The 21,974-nt window shown below is 34.2% G+C and overlaps 1 protein-coding gene across 1 annotated transcript; it reads right to left on the bottom strand.

Annotated features, from left to right (window-relative positions):
• Positions 1–591: 591 nt before the first annotated feature.
• On the bottom strand, positions 592–21,343 carry C16H18orf54 (chromosome 16 C18orf54 homolog). The gene is made up of 9 exons (XM_027949022.3): positions 21,181–21,343; positions 20,611–20,688; positions 18,383–18,711; positions 16,580–17,365; positions 16,115–16,265; positions 13,132–13,234; positions 8,590–8,718; positions 6,992–7,062; positions 592–4,914 (listed from the first exon to the last, which is right to left on the bottom strand). The coding sequence occupies exons 3-9, from the start codon at positions 18,663–18,665 to the stop codon at positions 4,842–4,844; spliced, it is 1,596 nt and encodes a 531-aa protein (XP_027804823.2). The 5' UTR covers positions 18,666–18,711; positions 20,611–20,688; positions 21,181–21,343; the 3' UTR covers positions 592–4,841.
• Positions 21,344–21,974: the final 631 nt, after the last annotated feature.

Genomic DNA, 21,974 nt, shown 5'->3' on the forward strand with positions numbered 1-21,974 from the left:
AGGGCACTCAACCACTGAGCCACATCCCCAGCCCTTTTTTTGTATTTTATTTAGAGACAGGGTCTCACTGAGTTGCTTAGCGCCTTGCCATTGCTGAGGGTAGCTTTGAAATCGCAATCTACCTGTCCAGCCTCCTGAGCCGCTGGGATTACAGGCATGCACCACCACGCCTGACAAAATGTTTTTAAATAAAAAGATTTGCAGAATATCATATAAGTAAAGGATGTGGTATCTTTTGTCTTAAATTCATAATTTATACGGAAAGCTACATTTAGAATCATCAATGAATACCTAAGACTACTTTATACACAACAGAGTTTACTTTTTCCTGATTATATAAAGAAATAGAAGCTGTACTATCATCAAAGAAATAAAACACAATCAATCAGCTAACATTTTTTGAGATTTATCCTCTCCTGAAGAAGTATAAGGAGAACTATCCAAACATCAAAGCAAGGAAAACAAAAGCTAAATGAGTGAGAGGCAACCTACCCAAGTTTGGAAGATGGTTAGAATGTCTGAAAAAGGAAAGGTAAACCTCGGTGACAGCTTTAAAAAACAAATGTAAAAGTAAGCTTTAAAAAAAGAATGAAAACTGGATGAATACCTTTAATCTGAAAATCCTAACACTGACATAATGCTCAAAATTTTTTAGATTTGGTAGCATTTCATATTTTGGAATTTTGGATTAGGAATGCTCAACCTAAAGTCTATACAAACATTCTGAAAATCTGAAAAATGCCAAATCTGAAACACTCCTGGCCCCACACATTTTGAAAAAGGGATATCCAATCTGTATTTTCAAGTGTGAGAAATAATATGCACAAAGATGAGGAGACATGTAGAAAGTTTGCAAGATTCTGAGTAAAACAATAGTGTTAAGGCAAATTGTTGAAATAAATCAGCAAAGTTAGAGTAGTGGTATACAATGTTAAGTCCACTCAGTCTAGTTTCCCTATAAAAGTCAGCAGGGAGAAAAGTTTAAGGTAGGAATAGGCATTAGAAAACAAATAAACCAGTCCCAATGAATGCAATAAATGACTGATAAAGTTGTTTCAATCTGAGAAAAAGTGTTACTGTCTAGAATAAGGGCAATGTAGAATAAACAGGGAGAATAAAAAGCCAAGATTTTTTGCCCACAAGAGACATGGGATTATGAAAAAACAAAAATGAAGGAATAATATGAAATAACACAGGAAAAAATACCTAACAATATAACTTGTACAACCAGTCAAGGTTGAGGCCTAGATTTACCCAGTCTTACATAACAGACAATGCAATCCAACATATCATATAACCAAGTATAAAACATCTATACATGGAACAGCATATACAGTTTTGCACATTTCAAAAACTCTCACTTGCTCAAAAACTATCAACTTTATTGGCCTTTGCTTCTTTTTTCTCTTTTCATGCTACTTTCCTTTTGACAAGTTCATTTCCTGACAGTACTTCAACTAAATAGATTTTCAAATACAGGAGTAAAGGGTGAAACAGAAACAAAACAAAACAAATAAAAATTCACATCTGTAAGAGCAATCCCGTGTATTCAAACCACAGGAAAAAACAAGGAATCTTGTCATGATTTATCTTTGGGTGACATTGTTTTGTAACTACATATAATTTAACAAGGCATTATAAACCATTAAATACAAAATTCCAAAACATTGCACATTTATAAATTTCAAAAAGAAATAACATAATTATAGTGATATATGTCCAAAAAATAAACCTCATTTTTGTCAGAAATCTCTAGGAAGGAGAAAAGAATTGTCACAGAAAAGACTGAAAGTAGAATTCACGCTGATAATGATGACAACATGTTTCAGTCTTAAACTCTTCCTATATTGATTATATCTTTATCCCTTGATCTCAAAAAATTTGGGGGATTAGGCTTTTGTAAAATACATTTTTCATATTCAATTAAAATTTTTGAAATATCTTACTAAATTTGTTAATTTTTTTCTATTTAACAATTTCTCAATATACCTAAAACAGTGAAAGAATTGATAAAATTTTGTATTCACAATATAATTTTTTAAATATAACTGTTCTCATTATCTGTCTTAATTAATTCTCTACTTAGCAGTCTCCATACTGCTGGTCCCTCTTTCCTCCCAAAATTTCAAAAACAAACAAAAAACCTTGAAATATTAACTAAGCATGTAACTAAATCATTTCTGTACAGAATTTCCTGAACATTTATTATTTAGATTTTTTTAGTTGAGTCACATGTTTCTTTTGAGAAGAATGGATTTTGATAAATTCCTTTTTTTTTGGGGGGGGGGGGGTACCAGGGATTGAACCCAGGGGTTCTTTTAACACTGAGCCACTTCCGCAGCCTATTTAATTTTTTGTTTTGAGACAGGATAGCACTAAGTTGCTCAGGGCCTCGCTAAATTGCTGAGGCTGGCTTTGAACTTGTAATCCTCTTGCTTCAGCCTCCCAAAGCCACTGGGATTATAGACATGTGGCACCATGCCTAGCCTATAAATTCCTTTTTGTAGGTAAAAGAATAAAACTTTTCCATATTTAACACAAAAGTGAAAATACTGCTCTCCACTGGTATTATAAAGTTTCTTAAAATATTAGTTATAACATACAATTTTAGAATAGGATTATCTTGTTCATTATTGGAACTACATTCTTGCAAATAGGAGCACAATCCAAACTGGCACTATTCAAAGTCATTATAGCACAATCTCCAAAGAGATTATGGCTATGGTATATATTATGTTGGTCTACATATAGCTAACATGCAATTGGAAATCATTGCCTGATGTCTTTATCATCTCTGCCTTCTTTAGAATTTGTCTAAAGGAGGGTATCACAAGGCCTGGAACTTGATCCACCCAGATCCACCTGAAGTTTACCCACTGAAAATCTGCGTTTTTAATAGCCAAATATAGGGCTGGGGATGTGGCTCAAGTGGTAGTGTGCTTGCCAGGCATGCGTGCGGCCCGGGTTCGATCCTCAGCACCACATACAAACAAAGATGTTGTGTCCGCCAAAAACTAAAAAGAAATATTAAAAAATTCTCTCTCTCTCTCTCTCTTAAAAAAAAATTAGCCAAATATAATCTTCAAAGTAATTCCCTATTTGGTTATGCAAACTCTTTGCTGCACAACAGACCATAATTATAAAATAGAATGTCAGTGGTAAAAACATCTCCACAAAGTAAACAAAATAACTTTATTGGTAAGTGCCTCTTGAACCAGTCAAAGCAATAAAGTTAAAAAAAAAAAAAAAATAGCTGAGCACAGGGGCACACGCCTGTAATCCCAGCAGATCTGGAGGCTGAGGCAGGAAGATTGTGAGTTCAAAGCCAACCTCAGCAGCTTAGCAAAGTGGTAAGCAACTCAGTGAGACCCTGTCTCTAAATAAAATACAAAAAAAAAAAAAATGGCTGGGGATGTGACTCAGTGGTTGAGTGCCCCTCAAAATTTATGAACATTTTCAAGGTTAGTTTTTTAAAAAATATACTTGAATCAAAAATACAATAGTACATGGCTTGTATTAACTTTGTCAGCTTAAGCAATAGGAAAAAAATACATATTTGTCCTGTGGTGACTATTTATTGTGGTGACAATTTTATTTTCCTCTTCACATTTTTCGGTAACCGTTTCAATCCCCAGTAACAAAACAAAACGAAACAAAAAAACCTCCCGGGCAGAAGGTAACCCACAGGATTTAGTCTTTAGTGTTTGACACTTCAGTTCTGTAACAAAGGTACTAAATACAAACAATATCTTGGGGAAAAAATTCTTTGATACTATGTGCTTAGAAATACCTGACAGTAAATTTACTTAGCAAAAATGCTGCCATTGGGTAAAGTGTTAGTATGTAGTACTTGAAAATATGTTCAGATATTCTTTAATTTCATTAGGCTGTTCAATATGTTATATTAGTCATGCTTTATGACAATTTTTAATTGTTCATAAAAATGCTTCCTGTTTATTATAAATAGTTATAACACCTGCTTGGAAGAAATTACAAAAATCAAAGAGCTATGTTCAGTTCTAGCTAGAGTCAAACTCTGAAGACTATAGAGGCTTTAAAGAAAACCCAACTCTTAAAAAATATCTTTAAAATACACAAGTTGATTTCCACACTTTTAAAGTTTAGTTTCAAATTTCATAAAGCAACTGGAATCTAAGTCCAGTTTTTAATACCTAACCTTAAGACTAAAATCTGGAAAATAATCTAATAAAGTTCAAATGTCTCCAGCAAAGTGATTTGTAAACTGTCAAGTATTATAAAGATTATCTCACATAGAATCAAAGCATTAGTTGAATGAGTTGTTAGATGTCACAATAAAAAATTCCTTTTAGCTCTATATAACCCACTGTTAAACTGATACCATAAAAAAATACAACATATCTTAGAGATATTTGATTTCTGAAATTTTAAAAGTAACAGACTTCCAAATAAACTATAACAATTTTGGTATTCCTTTAAGCTGCTTAAAAGTGAATGCTATATTTTTTTTTTTTTTAAAAAAAAAAGGGAATACTGAAGAAGGTTAAGCATAGATAAAAACATCAAGAATTAAAATCATCCATGTTTAAATATTACACATTTCCTGGTCTAAAGATCAAGATCAAGTAACACTTTAACATAAATTGTGGGTCCTTCAGTTCACATTCTACTATTTAGGCACAAAATGAAGATAGGTCACAAATTTATGAACATTTTCAAGGTCAGCCTTCAAGAAATATACTTGAATCAATGACAGAATAGTGCATGGCTTGTATTTACTTTGTCAGCTTAAGTAATAGGAAAAAAAATACATATTTGTTCTGTGGTGACTATTTATTTTGGTGACAATTTTATTTTCTTCTTCACATTTTCGGTGACTGTTTCCCACTGGTATCATCAACCAGGTCTCTCAGGCGAGATAAGTGGTGCAAGGCCCTTCATTAAAAAGTATAGAATACATTATAAACCAACATTAAGGACTGAATAGCCAATGAAGACAGCAAGAAAGGGTGATTTACATTGTTTATTAACTTCAAAATTAGTAGAAAAAATGAACTCAAGAGAATAATATAAATATCAAACTACTGAAAACTATTCCTTATAAAACTTTTGAGATCTGAATATTTGAGGGTTAAAATAATTTCCTAATCTTCAATAAACATTTATTTAGAAATTGTATTTTTGACATTCAATTTTTAAGTTAATCTGCCAAGTAACCTAAGAAGAAAGAATAACATATCATTTGTATCATACTTAACAAGTGACAGCACTTTTAAGGTCAGTTACAGTTGTGAATAAAACACATTTTTATTGAGTGGGAGGAAAATCAATGACTTCTCCAATATGAGTGAATAGTGTATATTATCCTAACCATAAAACATGGAAAAGATGACCATATACCTAACCAGAATACTTTGCAACCTAGAAAGCATAATTCTGGAATTGAATTAATTTTTAATTACCCTTAAAAAGTCAATTTACAGACTAAAAACAATGAAAAGTATACTGACACACTTTTGAACATCTGAATTTACTTCCTAACAGTTCAAATTCTTTACTGACAAAACTTTTCAAATTTAAGATTGCTCCTGTTATCCCAACAAAATCAACAACTAAATGCAATCTAACAAAACATGAATTTTGTTCTCCTTAAAAGTAGAATTTTGTAGGTAGCACACTCTAAAAGCACATATGGATCAGTATCAGTTTTTTTGGTGACTTACAGCCCAGTGTTTATTTTTAACCAAGAAAAAGATCTCTTAAGATACGTACTTTATCTCAGAAAACACACTTGGGTCTGCAACACAAGTACAATATAAATGTTTTTAACAGCAATGAAAAGCTTGAAATCATTCACTTCAAAATCTAAAGCAGAATGATGTCTTCATCCTAGATGATCAGCTAAGGTCCTATTCTCCATGAACAATTTACACTATCATTAGTGTTAGAAATAGGTTTTCAATCCAGACTGCCTACTCTGTCTGAGTCCCAATGCTACTTCTTACTAGCTTTGCAACCTTGAGCAAGTTTATTTATTAATACTCTATAACAATTACGTAATCTATATTATGAAGACAAAAATAGTACTTTCCTCAAAGGGTCTTAAGGATTGAATGAATTATACTCAATAGCACTTAGAACATTCAAATATTCAATAAATGTAATCTGTCATTATACACTGATTTCTACTAAGTATAAAACACCATATTCAAGTACAATGACAAGCTACAAAGAAAGAAGCATTATTTCTACCAAACATGTATATAATTAAATTAGAGTCCTAAGTTCACATCTTATGTTTATACTTTTCCACTACTTATTTACTTAACAGAATCCTAAGCAAATTTTGAAAATAAAAAAGGTAGGAAACATTTAGTTAGCTTCACTTATTGTCAAGTTTTGAAATAAGTTACAAGAGAAAAATTTTTTATCTTATTATTTCTTAAACTTAAACTCAGTAATTCTATCTTCTGAGGACACTTCATAGTCACACAACCAAATTCATAAAGAGCTTTCTCTTTTGTCAATATCATAACCATAGAAAAGATTTATATTCTTCACTTTTATATTAGAGAATTTAACTAAGAAATTTAGATGTATCTTTATATTCAAATATTATACTTTATATATACTTTGTATATAATTTTAGATGTCAAATAATGATACATTTGTTGCTATTACATGTATTCTAAACAAACTATAAAAATTCATTTCACAAGTTATTATTATAGGATATCCATACATACTATCTCAAATTATTGCTATTACTCAGAAATTAAAAGAGAAAGTGAGCTGTTCATATCTGTTATATTTTAAGTGTCTAAGGATATCTCATTAGGTCCTTAGAACATTTTAAACAGGAAATAACAGATTTAACAGAAAATGTTTTTCTAAGAAGCTTAAATATGCCTACTATGCATCTATTTTTGAAACTACTTAATTCCATCCTAATTTTGGTCAAAGGACTGTCGATTAAGTTGAATTTGTATCTATATTAGTAAAGAATACTTACTTTTGAAGAGACCTAGTAATAGGAATCATACTTTCCTTCAATTGTAATTTAGAGAAATCATCCTCTGAAATCTATTATTAAACACCAAAAAGCAAAAAAAAAAAATATTTTTTTAAATTTCAAAATTAAATGCTATTAAAATATGATTAAAAACATAAAAAATATATTTTCTCCATTTTCAAGAATTAATTTTACCATCAAGTTAAGAGACCATTAAATGTTTTTATTTTTCCTTTATTTTAAAAATACAACTACCACTTAGATTCATCTTTCAATTATACATTAAAAATTATACATCCAGGAGCTAGGGTTGTTGTTCTGTGGTAAAGCACTTGCCTAGCATGTGTGAGGCACTGGGTTCAATTCTCAGTACTGCATACAAATAAATGAACAAAATAAAGCCCACCAATATCTAAACAAGTATTAAAAAAGAAAAAATTCTACATCCATTAAAAATTAAATCTTTGCCTCAAATTACAACTTCACTGAATAAGGTGGTATCTCAATGATGCTTAAAAGGGGAAGGGAAAGAAGCAGGGTTACACTCTGTATGTTAATGTTATGATTATTAGAATGTTGGGAGAAAAATTTTAAAATATAATTCAAATGAATAGGTTGTAGTAGTTCTCAAGAGCTGATCCACTCATTAAAAACTGAATTTTAGGGCTGGGGTTGTAACGCAATGGTAAAGACATGGGATTCGATCCTCTGCACCACACAAAAATAAACAAATAAAATAAAGGTACTGGGGTTGGGGTTGTGGCTCAATGGTAGTGAGTCTGCCTAGCATGCATGACGCACTGGGTTCGATTCTCAGCACCACATACAAATAAATAAAATAAAGATCCATCAACAACTAAAAAACAAATATTAAAAAAATAAAATAAAATAAAGGTATTGTGTCCATCTACAACTAAAAAAAATTAAAAACTGAATTTCATAAAACTCTATTATAACAACAAAACAATGACAACCAAAACAAAGCTAACATTTATTGAGTATTTACCAGTAAGTTGCAAAGCACTATATTAAGTACTTTATATCATTTGTTTCAACTTCTCAACAACCTCAGGTCCAAAAGGATAAATGCTACATGATCTCACTTATATGTGGAATCCAAAAAAGTCCAACTAACAGAAGTAGAGTAAAATGGTGGTTACCAATGGCTGGTAGTTGGTAGATAGGAAGGTATTGGTCAAAGAATACAAAATTTAATTAGGAGAAATACATTCAAGGGAGCAGCTGTACAACATGGTAACTATAGTTAATAATAATGCACTGCACACTTAAAATTATTGGCAGTATATTTTAAGTGTTGGTAATATATGTCAATTAACTCAATTTAACCATTCCACAGTGTATACATATTTTAAAGCATCATGTTGTACACCAAAAATATACACAATGTTTATTTGTCAATTTAAAAAAATATATTAAAACTGAAACTAAGGAGGTGAAATGATATGTACAAATGTTCTACTTGCTAGTAAGTGGCAGAATTAGAATTCAGACTTTAAAAACTATACCTTTATGAAGAAAATTCATCCCCTATAGAATAGCAGCCCAGATCTCAATTTATAAGTCAAGTTTTTGCTTACTTTTACCTCTTCTTTTGGATCTGTAGTTCTATTCTGATTAAAACTTTCTTGTACTGCTTGAAGATTAAATAACATTTGTTTCAAAGCTTCAACAGGACCATGATGTTTGCCTCCAGAAAGGGTAGAGCTCTACAGTTAAAACAGATAATAGTAGACCATTCAAATGTCAAATGTGAGAGAATTTAATAAGAGTTTTATTTTGTGTTATTTTCCCCCAAAATAAAATTAATACAAAAATCTAAATAATGTACATTAAAGTGTTTTAAAAAATCAAAATTGTAACTTAACCACTTCCTCATACCCAGTCCCCAGATGAAGCTATTTGGAGATAATATGATTAAGTTTGGCATATTCTTTCTAATCCCTACTCTTTCAAAATGAATAGTAAATGTTTATATTTAAACAAATTAATTTCATAGGCTTAAAATTACAGTTTTTTATGATGGAAAAGATCTTCAGAGAGCAGGGAAACCAGCATGCTCGTTTCAGATATGTAAATGATACTAGTTATCAGCTGAGTTAGGACTAAAATTCCAAATATAGCTTTCTCCGCAAACTTACATGTATGTTTTCATAAAGAGAATACTGACCTTTCACCTCTTCAGGTGAAAGAACTACCTAAATATCACATCTCATTTATCACTGACCTTACCTGTGTCCAAAAAAGGCAACAGCACTTAGCCAAATAAGGTGGACAGGATTCTCTTAAGATAATTTGTAAGGGATATTTTAAAACTTCTTTTAAAAAGCCTTAACAGTCTATATTTTTTCATATTTTAAATGAGTTGCTATGTCCTAAAGGCTATACACAAAGTAGCAAATAAATTTCTGAAGATATCTGTAATTTAACATATTTCAGCATTGGCTATGCAAGTATACATAATATTTAAACTTCACTTAAATAGGAAGTGTTTGACTTATGTAAGACATTCAAGGAAAGCAGAATGACTAAAAAGATTTTAAAGATCCTCCCACAGTTAGATGAACACGATATAAGAAACAGAGTATGGGAATATAAATGGTACATCCACCATGAAAAACAGCATAATAATTCCTCAAAATTCTAAACACAGAATTACCCTATGATCCTGCAATTTGCCTTCTAGGTATATATCCAAAAGAAGCAAAGGCAAGAACTTAAGCAGATATCTGCATACTCATATTCATAGCAGCATCCATAATAGCAAAAAGCTGAAGAACCCCAGTGTCCATATGTGGATGAATAGATAAATGTGGCACATGCACAGGAATATTATTCAGTCTAAGGAACAAAGGAAATTTTTGTCATATGCTCCAACATGAATGAATCTTAAAGACATTAAGTCAAATGAAATAAGCCAGTCATGATAGGAAAAATATTATATGACACTTCATATATGTGGTTCTGAGAGTAATAAATTCAGTGACAGAAAGTAGAATGTTGCTTTTACCAGAGGGTGGGGGGAGAGAAAATGAAGAGTTAGTGTTTAATGGGTACAGAGTTCCCATGTGGGAAGATGAAAAAAGTTCTGGACTTGAATGATGGTGATAGCTATACTATGTACAAATACTAAATGCCTCAGTAGTACACTTAAAAAGGGCTGAACTAGGTTAGCACAGTGGTACAGCTGTGCCTATAATCCTTGATACTAGGAAGGCTGAGGCAGGAGAATCACAAATTCAAGGCCAGGCCCGGCAATTTAACAAGATTCTATCTCCAAATGAAATTTAAAAAGCAGGTGGGGATTTGGCTCAGGGACAGAGTATTTGCCAAACATGTGCAAGGATCTGGCACCAGACACACAAAAAAAGGTTTGGTTAAACTGGCAAATGTATATATATTTTTTGCTATAAATATATATAAATTTCAAATTTTAAGAAGAAAAAGAAGCAGAGTATAATGATTCAGTTGGCTTAATAAATGTTGGTATTGTGATATATATACTATATATATACATGTATACACACACACACACACACATATACATATATGAGATTTGTCATTAAAACTGGTAACAAAGTGGGGCACAGTGGTGAATGCTGGTAATTCCAGAGGCCTGAGAGGTTGAGGCAGGTGGATCACAAACCAGCCTTAGCAACTTAGAGAGGCCTTAAGCAACTCAGCAAGACCCTGCCTCTAAATCAAATATAAAAAAGGACTGAGGATGTGGCTCAGTGGTCAAGCACCTCTGGAATCAATCCCCAGTAACAAAAAAAAAAAAAACAAAAACAAAACAAGACTCTAGTAATCAATGTCTCTGGGTACATCTTTTTGTTTATCTCTCTCAGAACCATAGTAATGTTTCAAACATTCAAAAAACAGACAATTTAAATTAAACGGAACATGAGGGAAGCCCAAAATGTAATAGTAAATTACCAACAGTATAATAAATAAATACAACCACACTAAAGGGAGTTAGTTGGGAAGAAAATAATTAGAAATAAAGAAGAAAGCATGGGTGATGTATACCCATAATCCCGTGACTTAGGAAGTGTAGGCAAGAGGATTGTAGGTTCAAAACTAGCCTCAGCAATTTAGTAAGTAACCTAGTGAGACTCTATCTCAAAATAAAAAATTAAAAAAGGGCTGGGGATGTGGTTCGGTAGCTGAGTGCCCTTGAGTCCAATCCCTGGTACCAAAAAAATAAAAATAAGGAAAAGCTAAACCAAACCTTGTAGAATTAAACTGAAAATCTTAAGTATCAGTATGAACTCCTGGTTTTATATATATCTATATACACATATACAGGTATAGAAACATAGATGTGTAATAACATATGGTTTGGTATAAACATGCTTCCATCAGCCTGCTGAGTCTAGAATGAATAACAATCCAACAGCAATAAGCACATCCAGTGCCTAGCTCTTTGTTTCTAAATACCATTTTCTAATAAAAACAACCACAGCTCCTCAGAGAAGAGCTCGAAAAAGAATGGGGGCATGTCAAAAGGACACAGGAACTAAGCGCAAGGAACTCTTATGGTCCTAAACTGTAACAATTTGAACAATATAAATAATTTTGTATTATAAAACTAGAATTAAAAAAAAAATCTGAGTCCCTATTGATGTCAATAATTTCATAAACAAATAGGGGAGAAGGCATAACTATTATTACACAAGAATTTCAATTAATACATGTTGAAGACAAGATTCACCAATGATATTAAAATTAGTGGATATAACTTTGCAGTCTCCAAGTACCTTCCCTAAGATACATACTAATTATAATGGGAAATGGTAGCTTTACTAAAGCTAATAAATACCACCTTAATCAAGCACTCAAGTTTAACACCATCAATATGAACAGAATATTATACTGTTATATTACTATTATTTTACTGTTAACATGTCAATATTATTATCAATGACATACATACTGTCAACCATCTAAAATAATGCACTGAAAAGGCACAATATTACTTCATTGGTATTCTTGCCAAAAATGCACAACCCCATCCTTATCATGAGAAAACTTCTACAAACAAACTATCTACAAAAACACTGATGAGTACTTTTCAAGTGTGTCAAGGAAAGACTAAAGAGCTGAACAGAATAAAGTCAATTGAGGAAACACTACAACTAAATGTAATGTTGGATCCCAGAGTGGAACCTGGAATAGGTCATTGAGTAAAACTTGTGAAAGCTACACACTGAAGAGTTCTGTAACTAAGACAATGACCTGCTAATTATTGTACTATGGTTATATAAGTTGTTAATATTATGGGACTCTGGGAGAAGGGAACACAGAAATTTTTATATTATTTTTGCAACTTTCTATACATTTAAAATTTCAAACAAAGCAAACCTCAAAAAAACAAAAATGATCCTGGTAGTGAGGTTGTGTATGTGTGGGCAAGGGGGCTAGGGTATCATTGATTAGTATTAATACTCATCTATCTTAATCTGAAAAAAAAAACAAACTCCCAAACTTATTCTTCGACCAGTACTCCTTCTTTAAATAAACGCCACCACCAATCCCCTATATTGCTTGGCTCAATCATATTGTATTCATCCTATCAGGACTATCTTCAAAATATATCTCAAGTCTAACAATTTGTGACCACCTCCAACATGCCAACTCTAATCAAAGTCATTACTCTTCCAATTCCAAAAGACTGCAATAGCCTCCCAATTAGGTTCCCGGCTCCTTCTCTAGGTAGTTTCAAGATATGCTTCACACAACAGCTAGTTTCTACTTCAAAATGTAGATCTGTCATTTTCTATTTTAAAATATTTATAAATGTATATTAGAAACACAAACCTCAATATTCTACTGACCTGAGAAAATAAAATTTCCTGTATAATGGTCTATTTACATGTTTTCCAGAAACAAACAAACATTATAATAATAATTTAGCCTATCTGCAGAATTCAACCCCAGGTCCTTCTACTTTAGAATATTAAAATAAAATTACCAATAATTCTAAAAGGAGTTATGGTTTTATGGATGTGTGTTGAGAATCTGGGCTATTCTTGTTGTAAAACACCTAAGAACTTAGAAATTAATAACTATATATTAGTCATAACCCTTCTTTTAATAAGTTAAGATTTAATTTCACTCACCTGATTATCATTGTTTAAAAAGTCTTCAAGAACCTCTTTAGCATACTTTTCACTTGAAGTTTGTCGAGGACTATCATTAGAATTAACAGGAACAGGAGATTTGCTAAACAGGATTGAAAAGATATAAAACAGCAATTAAGTTCCCAAATTCCAAAAATTATACAATATATTACTTTAAGGATTTTCAAATGCAAGTGGTCACCAAGAAATAACCATCATGAATATGACTCACATCAATGTTGGATGGTAATTCCTCTATCTTCTCCCTAAATTGATACTAGAATCCAATCCAATCCCCCCTCCCCCGTCCTCCTGATTCACCTTTCAAGCTTTGAAGAAAAACTTTAAAAAGAAACTGAAGATACAAGTCCTCAACTAAATGAATAAGCCCTTAACCACAGAACAGTCATTAAAAACTCACTGTTTAAAATGAGCAGTACAGCCGGGTGCTAATGGTGCACACCTGTAATCCTAGCAGCTCGGGAGGCTGAGATAGGAGGATCATAAATTCAAAGCCAGCCTCAGCAACTGCAAGGTGCTAAACAACTCAGTGAGACCCTGTCTCTAAATAAAAAATACAAAATAGGGCTGGGGATGTGGCTCAAGAGTGCCCCTGAGTTCAATCCCTGGTACCCCGACCCCTGCCAAAAAAACTGAGCAGTCCATTTTTCCAATTAAACATTGTTAGGACTGGGGGTCAGTGTGCTCAGTAGTAGAGCACTGTCTAGCATGTGCAAGGCCCTGAGTTCAATCCACAGCACCACAAACAAATAAAAAGATTTTTAAAGCTATTTACCCAATGATAATAAAAAATCCCACAACTCCATAAATTTCTACTGAAATGGCAGTTAGATGTTCTCCCACTTCAAGGTGATAGGACAGACCACCCCTCCAGAACTGGTTTTTACATGTGGATAGATTATAGATTATACTGGGAAAAGGATTACTTTTGAAATTAAAATTCCTGAGCACAATCCCAATCCCATTTCATAATATGATCTTAGGTAATTTGTCAGAACTTCAGTTTCCACATTTGTCACTACTTAAAGGTAATGCAAAAATCACAGTGTTAACTCTCTATGAAGCTGGTACATTTACTATAAATACTAATTTTTTCTTAATGATTAAGTAATAGAGGAAAGAGCACTCTCAGCACTCTATTCATTCCATTTGTTACTCATATACCACTAAAAAGAATGTAACTCTCAAGAACTCAGAGATCTGAGAATCTTTTTATATAATTTAAATGTCACGTGCTAATATTATTTCTTTATAAAAAGCACTTCTTTATTGGCATATTCAATTGCTAATTTACCATAAGCTTTTTCTCACTTTAAGTAGTCTTTTCCCTTATTGTTTACCAATAAAGTTTATATATCCATCAACCAACTGTTGTAAAAAGACATTTTCACACCCAATCACTGAAGATGATGTGATTATTAATGCAGAATTAATTATGTTATTCCTCTACCTTTGTATTTGTTTGAAATTTTTCATAATAAAAAGTTGTTTAAAAAACAATTAACTGTTATGATTATATTCTTCCTTTTAGAATTCTACCTTTAGTTGCTTCACGTTCTATTTTGTTTCAGCCTAATGTCAGGTTGATAATAATTTGTCAATCTGAAACAGATTTGTTTTATCTACAAATATAAGCATCAAAATGTTAACTGATCCTTCAAAACTGAACTACTCTGTATGCAGATTGGTAGGCCAAACCAAATTCAAGAAATTAAGCTAAAAGAAGAAAATGAAATATTCTGGATGATCATCATCGCTACTACGACTTATAAAAATGTTCATCCTTAGTCACAAATTGTACTAAAAGTAATTTAACACTCTAACCAACTGACTCTTCATAACAATTTCAGAGCAGTTATTTTTTTCTCCAACTCTAAAGGGCAAAGATGGGAATCCAAATTGGAATTACAATCAGTGTCAACATTCAAAAATTAGGTATTTAATTTAGAAGTAATCAAAAATAAACCCAGGAATTAATAAACTCTAACAAAATGAAAGCCCAGACAACTAAAGATAATTTAGAAGAGGCTGGGAACAGTGGCAGATATCTGTAATCCCAGGAGCTCAGGAGGCTGAGGCAGGAAGATTGCCATTTCAAAGCGAGCCTCAGCAACTTATGGAGATCATAAGCAACTTATCAAGACCCTGTTCTCTAAATAAAATACAAAAAGGGCAAGGGATGAAACTCAGTGATTCAATTGAACCCCTGGGTTCAATTCCTGGTACAGAAACTAATGATAACAACAACAACAATAATAATTTATAAGAGCCTAAGGCATGATATGTCACCAATAATGCATTGCTGGTAAGTCCAAATGTAATAACATCACTAACAATAAAAACTTTCCTACTTTCCAAATTCTAACTCCACATTCACACTCTCAGGTGGCTAGGTAAACATTTTTAGAATTATTCTGAGAAACTATAAGATAGAAAAATTAAAAACAACAAATGAAAACAATTTTAGAAACTACAAAAACCTAAATGATAGACCATATAAGAAAATGCTCATCATTTAAGGAAAATGGTAACTAAAAGATAATGTAAAATATAAATGAAAAGGAATGAATAACTAAATATAAGGATATATATTTAGTGAACATGGGGAGGGGTGGAGCTTAAAATTGAAAAAAGGAACAAGAATTGCCTAACAATTCTCCATTTGCAAATTAACTGTTTTTGGTTCTAATCCCTCATAATGACATATACCAATATTTAACAGTGAAACAAAATGAATATGTAACAAAGATAGAAATTACATAATGTACCTATGGGTATGAAACATTACACCATCTTGTGGTAACAATGAACACTGCAATTTAAAGTAACCAACACTGAAGGATGCATTCTACAGAATTACAAAGTTATTATTAATTACCATTAAGTTATTTAAAAAATAAATCTGATGTTCACACAGCATTTTTCATTTGGGAAACTGAACAGCTTTTCCATTGTCACTTACAAAGTAACAGGAATATTTTCCCATGATCTTTCAGCTTCAAGTTTATCTAATGAACAAGGACTATCATCCTTTTCCACAGACTTTGGTAATTCTTCAGTACACTGATCCAGATTTTTCTTGGCCTTCAGGATAAGCAGTTCAATTTTGTCACCTAATTTAAAAATATTATATTAATTCTTCAAAAACAAATGGAAAGCACTACAAAATCTCACAAAGGCAACAAGATTTAAGATAATTAAGACATTAACAGCAAATTATACCAAATGTTAACACTTCAAGCAAAGAAAAAAGGGGAGAAAAAAATAAACCTAAAGAATCTACATTAAATTAAGGTTAAAAGCATTCTAAAGACATATATCATTACAGCAAAAATAAAACATAAAAGATCCTAGATATTAGTCCAAATTTTCAGTACTTCCTTTTGTTTAAAAAATCAAAAACAAAAAACTAAAAACAAAATATTACCACTGAATGGCTTTTTGGATTGTCCTGAGAGAAGTGGATTCTCATACTGACATTGGCTATGTTCAGAATCACATCTGTATTCATTAACTAATCCTTTATCATCACTCAAGTAATTTGAAAAATTTGAGGGCTCAAAAGAATATTCACAACAATCTAACTTATTTGTAAGCCAAGAAGTTCTTTGTGCCTGATAACTATGTCTAGGGGAAGAATGGTCTTCTTTAAATACTTTATAAACCTTTTGACTACTTGCATCAGGTAGCAAGTCTTGATTGTGGAGCCAGACTGGGTATTTGAAATCAGGTAAACTACTTATCCCTGAAATATTGAGGTCAGATTTCTGGCTAGTGAGCCATCTTGGATAATTCTTTTCAAGACTGTGTTGTGAACTCTCTTTCAATGATGATTTCTTGGGAAAAGATAAAGATGATTCAAAAATACATTTATTGGTCCTATTCATAAGTTTTGGGCTTTTTAGTTTACTACATTGCTTTCCATTTATATTTGTGTCTACAACACGTGTAACTAAGTTATCCTTGCCCATGGAAGTGCAGGAATCTTGAAAATTCAGATGCTTTTTAATGGCCGAGGAACCCAGTCTTCCAGTGCATTTCTTGTTTTTCTTGCATAGTTTTACTGGTCCAACATCAGTAAAAGAAAATAATCCATCTGCTGGAAGTCTTAACAGATCATCAGTTGTTAGGCTAATGGAATCTATGTCATTAACAATCTCTCTTCTATATGATAAGGAGTTTGAGTGCTTTTTGTGATCAAGATTTTCAAAAGCTGAAAAATAAAACATAGTTCAATTTATCTTCCTTTATCATCTATACTTAGTAACATTCAACAGTAAACAAGAATTAAGGAACTGAGAATTGTTTTTGTCACCTCATTATCCTCACTAAAGTTTTAATTGAATGTATAAAAGATACAGGTTAAGAAAACAGAACATGCTTGCTTTCTCACATCTCTTCAATGTTTAATTTCTATACATTTCTCTCCAATCACCTAAATTTCCCCATGTTTTTTACTTTAGGATTTCTTCAATTTTCTTCATCTAGACATACCCAATGAATTAATACAATCAAATCAACATGGTTCATTCAATATTGGCTGTAACTTAGAAAAATATGCGGTTCAACTAGGTGGAAAAATTAATTTTTGTTCTCTCTTACCCTGCAAAGGCATGGTTACAACACAGAAGACAGGTGTTCTAACTCTATTCTTCTGAAAAATATTGTTCATAACTAAGAATTTAATGCAAACTTTTTCTATTCTAGGCCTATTTCTGTAAGTGCTCAATAAAATGCTAACTGGTTTATCAGCAACTGCATTATATGAACTTGTCTTCGTGGAAGTTTTATCAAGAAAACTCTTTATCTTTTGAACATTATTGTTCCATAAGATATAGATCAGAAAGACTAATACAGATCTATCTTATCAATTGAAATTGAGCAAGTATAAACTTAGAAAGGGTGCACTTTAAGGTCATTAAGCTAGTTAATGAAAGCCAAAAAGCACATTAGTACTCTATCCATTACAAGATAGTAAAATGACTTAAGTTAGGAGCTACCTGCTCTTAGACTCATCAACTTCCCTTGCAAGGTCAAAGAGGAATTTTTAAGCTGAAAATTTCTGAGAACCAGAGAATTATGTAAGCATTTCACAAAAATATTCAGATTTTTTTTTACTATAGGTTATTTTTATTCTGACATAACAAAAAAAAAGTTTAACTTTATAAGACTACAGTCGATCTCTGAAATGCTTCAAATTATTAGACAAAGAAAACAAATAAAAGCATACCATTGTTTGGTTTATAAATATATTTGGAGAATTGAGGCACATTCGCAGATCTCTTATCACTGCTAATTTTTCCAGTGCTTGTATCAGAGTATATTTGGCTTAAATAAAAATCATCAATGTAGGCCTGCAGAGCCTGAGAAGCAGAACTGTACAGTTTATCCTTATAGTGAAAAGGGCCATTAGAGTTGGAAGAATTACCACCATTCAGATTGCAGCTTGCCAGAAGGGAAGAGACTGAAGATTCCTGAGAACAAACTCTGTGCTTTGTGTTTGATTTTGCCATGGCTTCCTCAACATGGGTTACTTTTATCCATTTTCCTTAAAGACAACTGTAACATGAAAACAAATAGTTAAGGCACCAATTAAAAGGAATAATGATGATATACAGAGAAAATTACTAAATACACTAACTTAAAATTTTTCTTTAAGAAATAAAATCAGTTATTTATAATAGAAACTCCTTTTCAGGCATTGTAGGTTTCCTAGTATTTTACAAATTCTTTCATCAATGATGTAGAAAACATTTATTAAGCAGCTACTATGTGCCTGGAAGTATGTATACAAAAGTTGTCTGAGAATATACATGAGAAGTATCAATGAAAGAATACTCACATTTAAAGTCATAAAAACCACTGATGAAAGTCTGTTTACTAATGGTGACATATTCTATGACATCACAAACCTAACATTCCCTTATATACAATAAATCATAAGCTTACAACCATTCACTGCAAATAGTAGGTACTCAATGAAAAGGAAAAAAGAAATTTGTTGCCCAGGCTGGCCTTGAATTCTTGAGCCCAAGAGGTCTTCCTGTCTCAGTCTTCTGAATAGAGGAGACTACAACTGTACCTACCAACTTCCAATACATTTTTAAAGTCATTAACCATTGGAAGCAAAAAGAAAAACATCCACTTTCAAAATTGTAAATGCCAAGATGAAACTTCAGTCATTCTCCCAAAAAAAGACTAACGAACACAAAATATAAATAAACTATAAGTCTTACTTCAGAATGAGCTAACAATCTGAACTTTTCCTAAAATAACCTTTTTTTGACAGAACTGGGGATCAAACTCATGCACACTTGCACACTAGACAAGCACACTACCATTGAGCCACACCATTCAGCCTTTTTTTTTTTTTTTTTTTTTTTTTTTTTTGGAGAGAGGGGGTCTCCCTAATTTACCCAGAATGCCTTCAAGCTTGCAATACTGTCTTACCTCAGCTTCCACAGTAGCTGGGATTAGAGGTGTGCACCACCATGCCCAGCTAAAATAACATTTTTTTAATACCATCCTATTTTCAATTTTTATGTTGACCAGATTCAGCTCATCTTTCAAAATAAGTTTAGATCATGTGAAATTAACTTAATGTATTCATCTTGATGGGGTTTTTTATTACTAAAACAACTTATTACAGGAATAATAGGAACTATATTTAAAAACCCAAGAAAAAAACAGAATGAACAGGCACTAAAACTCAGAACATGATATGACATTTGTTGAGAAGTAAAGAATTTTCTATAATAAAAAAGAAGAATTAATGTCTAACACTTAACATGCTATGATGTTATAGTCAGTATGTTTGTTTTTTGGCTATAATTTTGGAAATATTTAAGTCACAATAGCATTTTAATGTAACCTTAGCAACTGTCAAATTTGCCTTTAAATTATAGAAAGTTTTAATCAAAGAGATGGTAATAACACCTCCTGTCCACAGCCTCAGAGCATGCCTTTCCAGAATTCTGACAGTGTTCGGACAACAGAACATAAGAAAACGACTATTTAGCCTCTTCCATATCCTTGAAATGTCATGATATAGGGAGATCTCCACAGAATGGCTTAAATGCACAAGAAAATTTACTTCCCTAAGTTTAACTGACGTCCCCCTGCCTTATCTGAACATATAACAGGTTACGATTTTATTTTACAAAACCTTAACTAATTGGGTTATGGTTCTTCATAAGTGGGTGATGACATTCACCATGTCATTTTAATTCACAAGCGTGACGACAAGAGAATCCACAATTTAATTTCTATTTTATGGAAAGTTTTCAGACCTATGCAAAAGTAGGTAGGGTCTTTGAATAAATTCCTCTGCAACCGCCACGCTGCTTCCACCAATGAGCAACAAACCTCAACTATCCAGATCCCCACCCCCTTCTCCCCACGTCAACCGCGGGATCATTTCGAATCTCACGCACTTTAAGCAAAGCCCGAGCGTCTTACCATTTCCTCCATAATCACTTCAGTTCGAATATCCCAAAGCAAATCCATCATGCTCAAGGGAACGTCAAAATTTAAGAGCTTAAGAGCAAAAAAAAAAACCTGATGCAAAACAGAGAATGTTCCGTGTTAAGAAGCCAAGAAGCGGCTCCCAGTTCCTAAGCTACGGAGGCGAACGCTGCTCTACTCTGCAGCAGGAAGACGGGACGTGCAAAGCCCCGGCAGCCGGCGCTACCTCCGGGGCCGGCATCCGCGCATTCGGAGCGCGACGGGTCTCAACTTTCCGCCCGATTTCTCCAACACCCCGGCCCCCGGCTTCAGTGGCTTTTCACTCCGAAACCTTTAATGCAGGGCGCCGCGGCGGGCATTCCGGGGCGACCACCCAGAAAGCGCAAGCCCGGGCCCCTCTCCCGCCGGCCCCGCCCGCTAGCGTTCCTCCACGTCCCCACGCGCGCCCCCCCTCCCGAGGCCTCTACCCCGTCCCTGCGGGCGCCCGTCCGTTAGCCTTTCCCTCGGGCGGTCTGAGGATGGGGCGCCGCTTCAAAAGACGCCCTTCTTTCCCGCCTAACTCACCCACGAAGGACCCAAATGAGGTTCAAAAAACGCACGTTTCCACCAGTCTCCGCGGAAAGCCCAGACCTGCTACGGAATGCAGGGGACGCGACAAAGCATCACCTCAGGCGCCCCAGCCCGCAGCCTCCGCCGCCGTCACAGCGCCAGCCACGCCCGCGCTCGCCTTCAAACCGACCCAACATGGCGCGGGCCTGCGGTGCGCGTGCGCGGCGCTCGGGCGCGGGCGGGGGCCCCGGGCGGGGGTGCTGGGGCGTTAGATCGCGGAACGTGGAGTTCTGCCGGGTCTGCTCTCTGGGTTGGGAAGGGGCGGTTCTGGACTCGGTCCACGTCGCAGCGCCCCACTCCCCCGCCTCCGTCCTCGCCTCAGTCGCCGCCGTTTTTCAGCCACTCTGCGCAGCCCACAGGCCGACCCTAGCGCGGGGCTGTAGGAGGCGAACGGTGGGGAGGGGACTGGGGGGCGACAGCAGCCTGGGTTCCTGTCGTTGAGAGGCAGGCCCCTCGTCCTGGTCTTTGCACGTGAGCTCGGCCTCCGGCTTCCCGAGAAGGCCCTCCCAGGCTGAGGCGTCCCGAGCAGGCAGCTTCCCCGCCACCTGTTTCCCGCGCTCCTTAGTCGCCGGTCCCACGCGGAGCCGGCCCTCCTGGGCTCGCAGCCAGCTCCTGGTACCCAGAGCAGATGCAGGATTGCAGAAGGCAGCTGGGCCTGGGATGGGATTTAACAAACCCCTTGGGGACCTTGATTCCCAGGGAAGAATGGCAGTGACCACCACGGATTGGGGGCCCAGTCAGGCAGCCCA

The sequence above is a fragment of the Marmota flaviventris genome, chromosome 16 (assembly GCF_047511675.1).
Source record: "Marmota flaviventris isolate mMarFla1 chromosome 16, mMarFla1.hap1, whole genome shotgun sequence".
NCBI classification, from domain to species: Eukaryota; Metazoa; Chordata; class Mammalia; order Rodentia; family Sciuridae; genus Marmota; species Marmota flaviventris.

Bases quoted from the DNA above. Each gene is read 5' to 3' on its own strand.
- C16H18orf54 (XM_027949022.3), bottom strand. From the start codon at position 18,665: ATGGCAAAATCAAACACAAAGCACAGAGTTTGTTCTCAGGAATCTTCA. The intron at 17,366-18,382 runs GTATGCTTTTAT...TTTATTTTTCAG, and splicing joins TATTTATAAACCAAACAATG to CTTTTGAAAATCTTGATCAC. The intron at 13,235-16,114 runs GTAAGTGACAAT...AATCCTGTTTAG, and splicing joins GAAAATATTCCTGTTACTTT to CAAATCTCCTGTTCCTGTTA.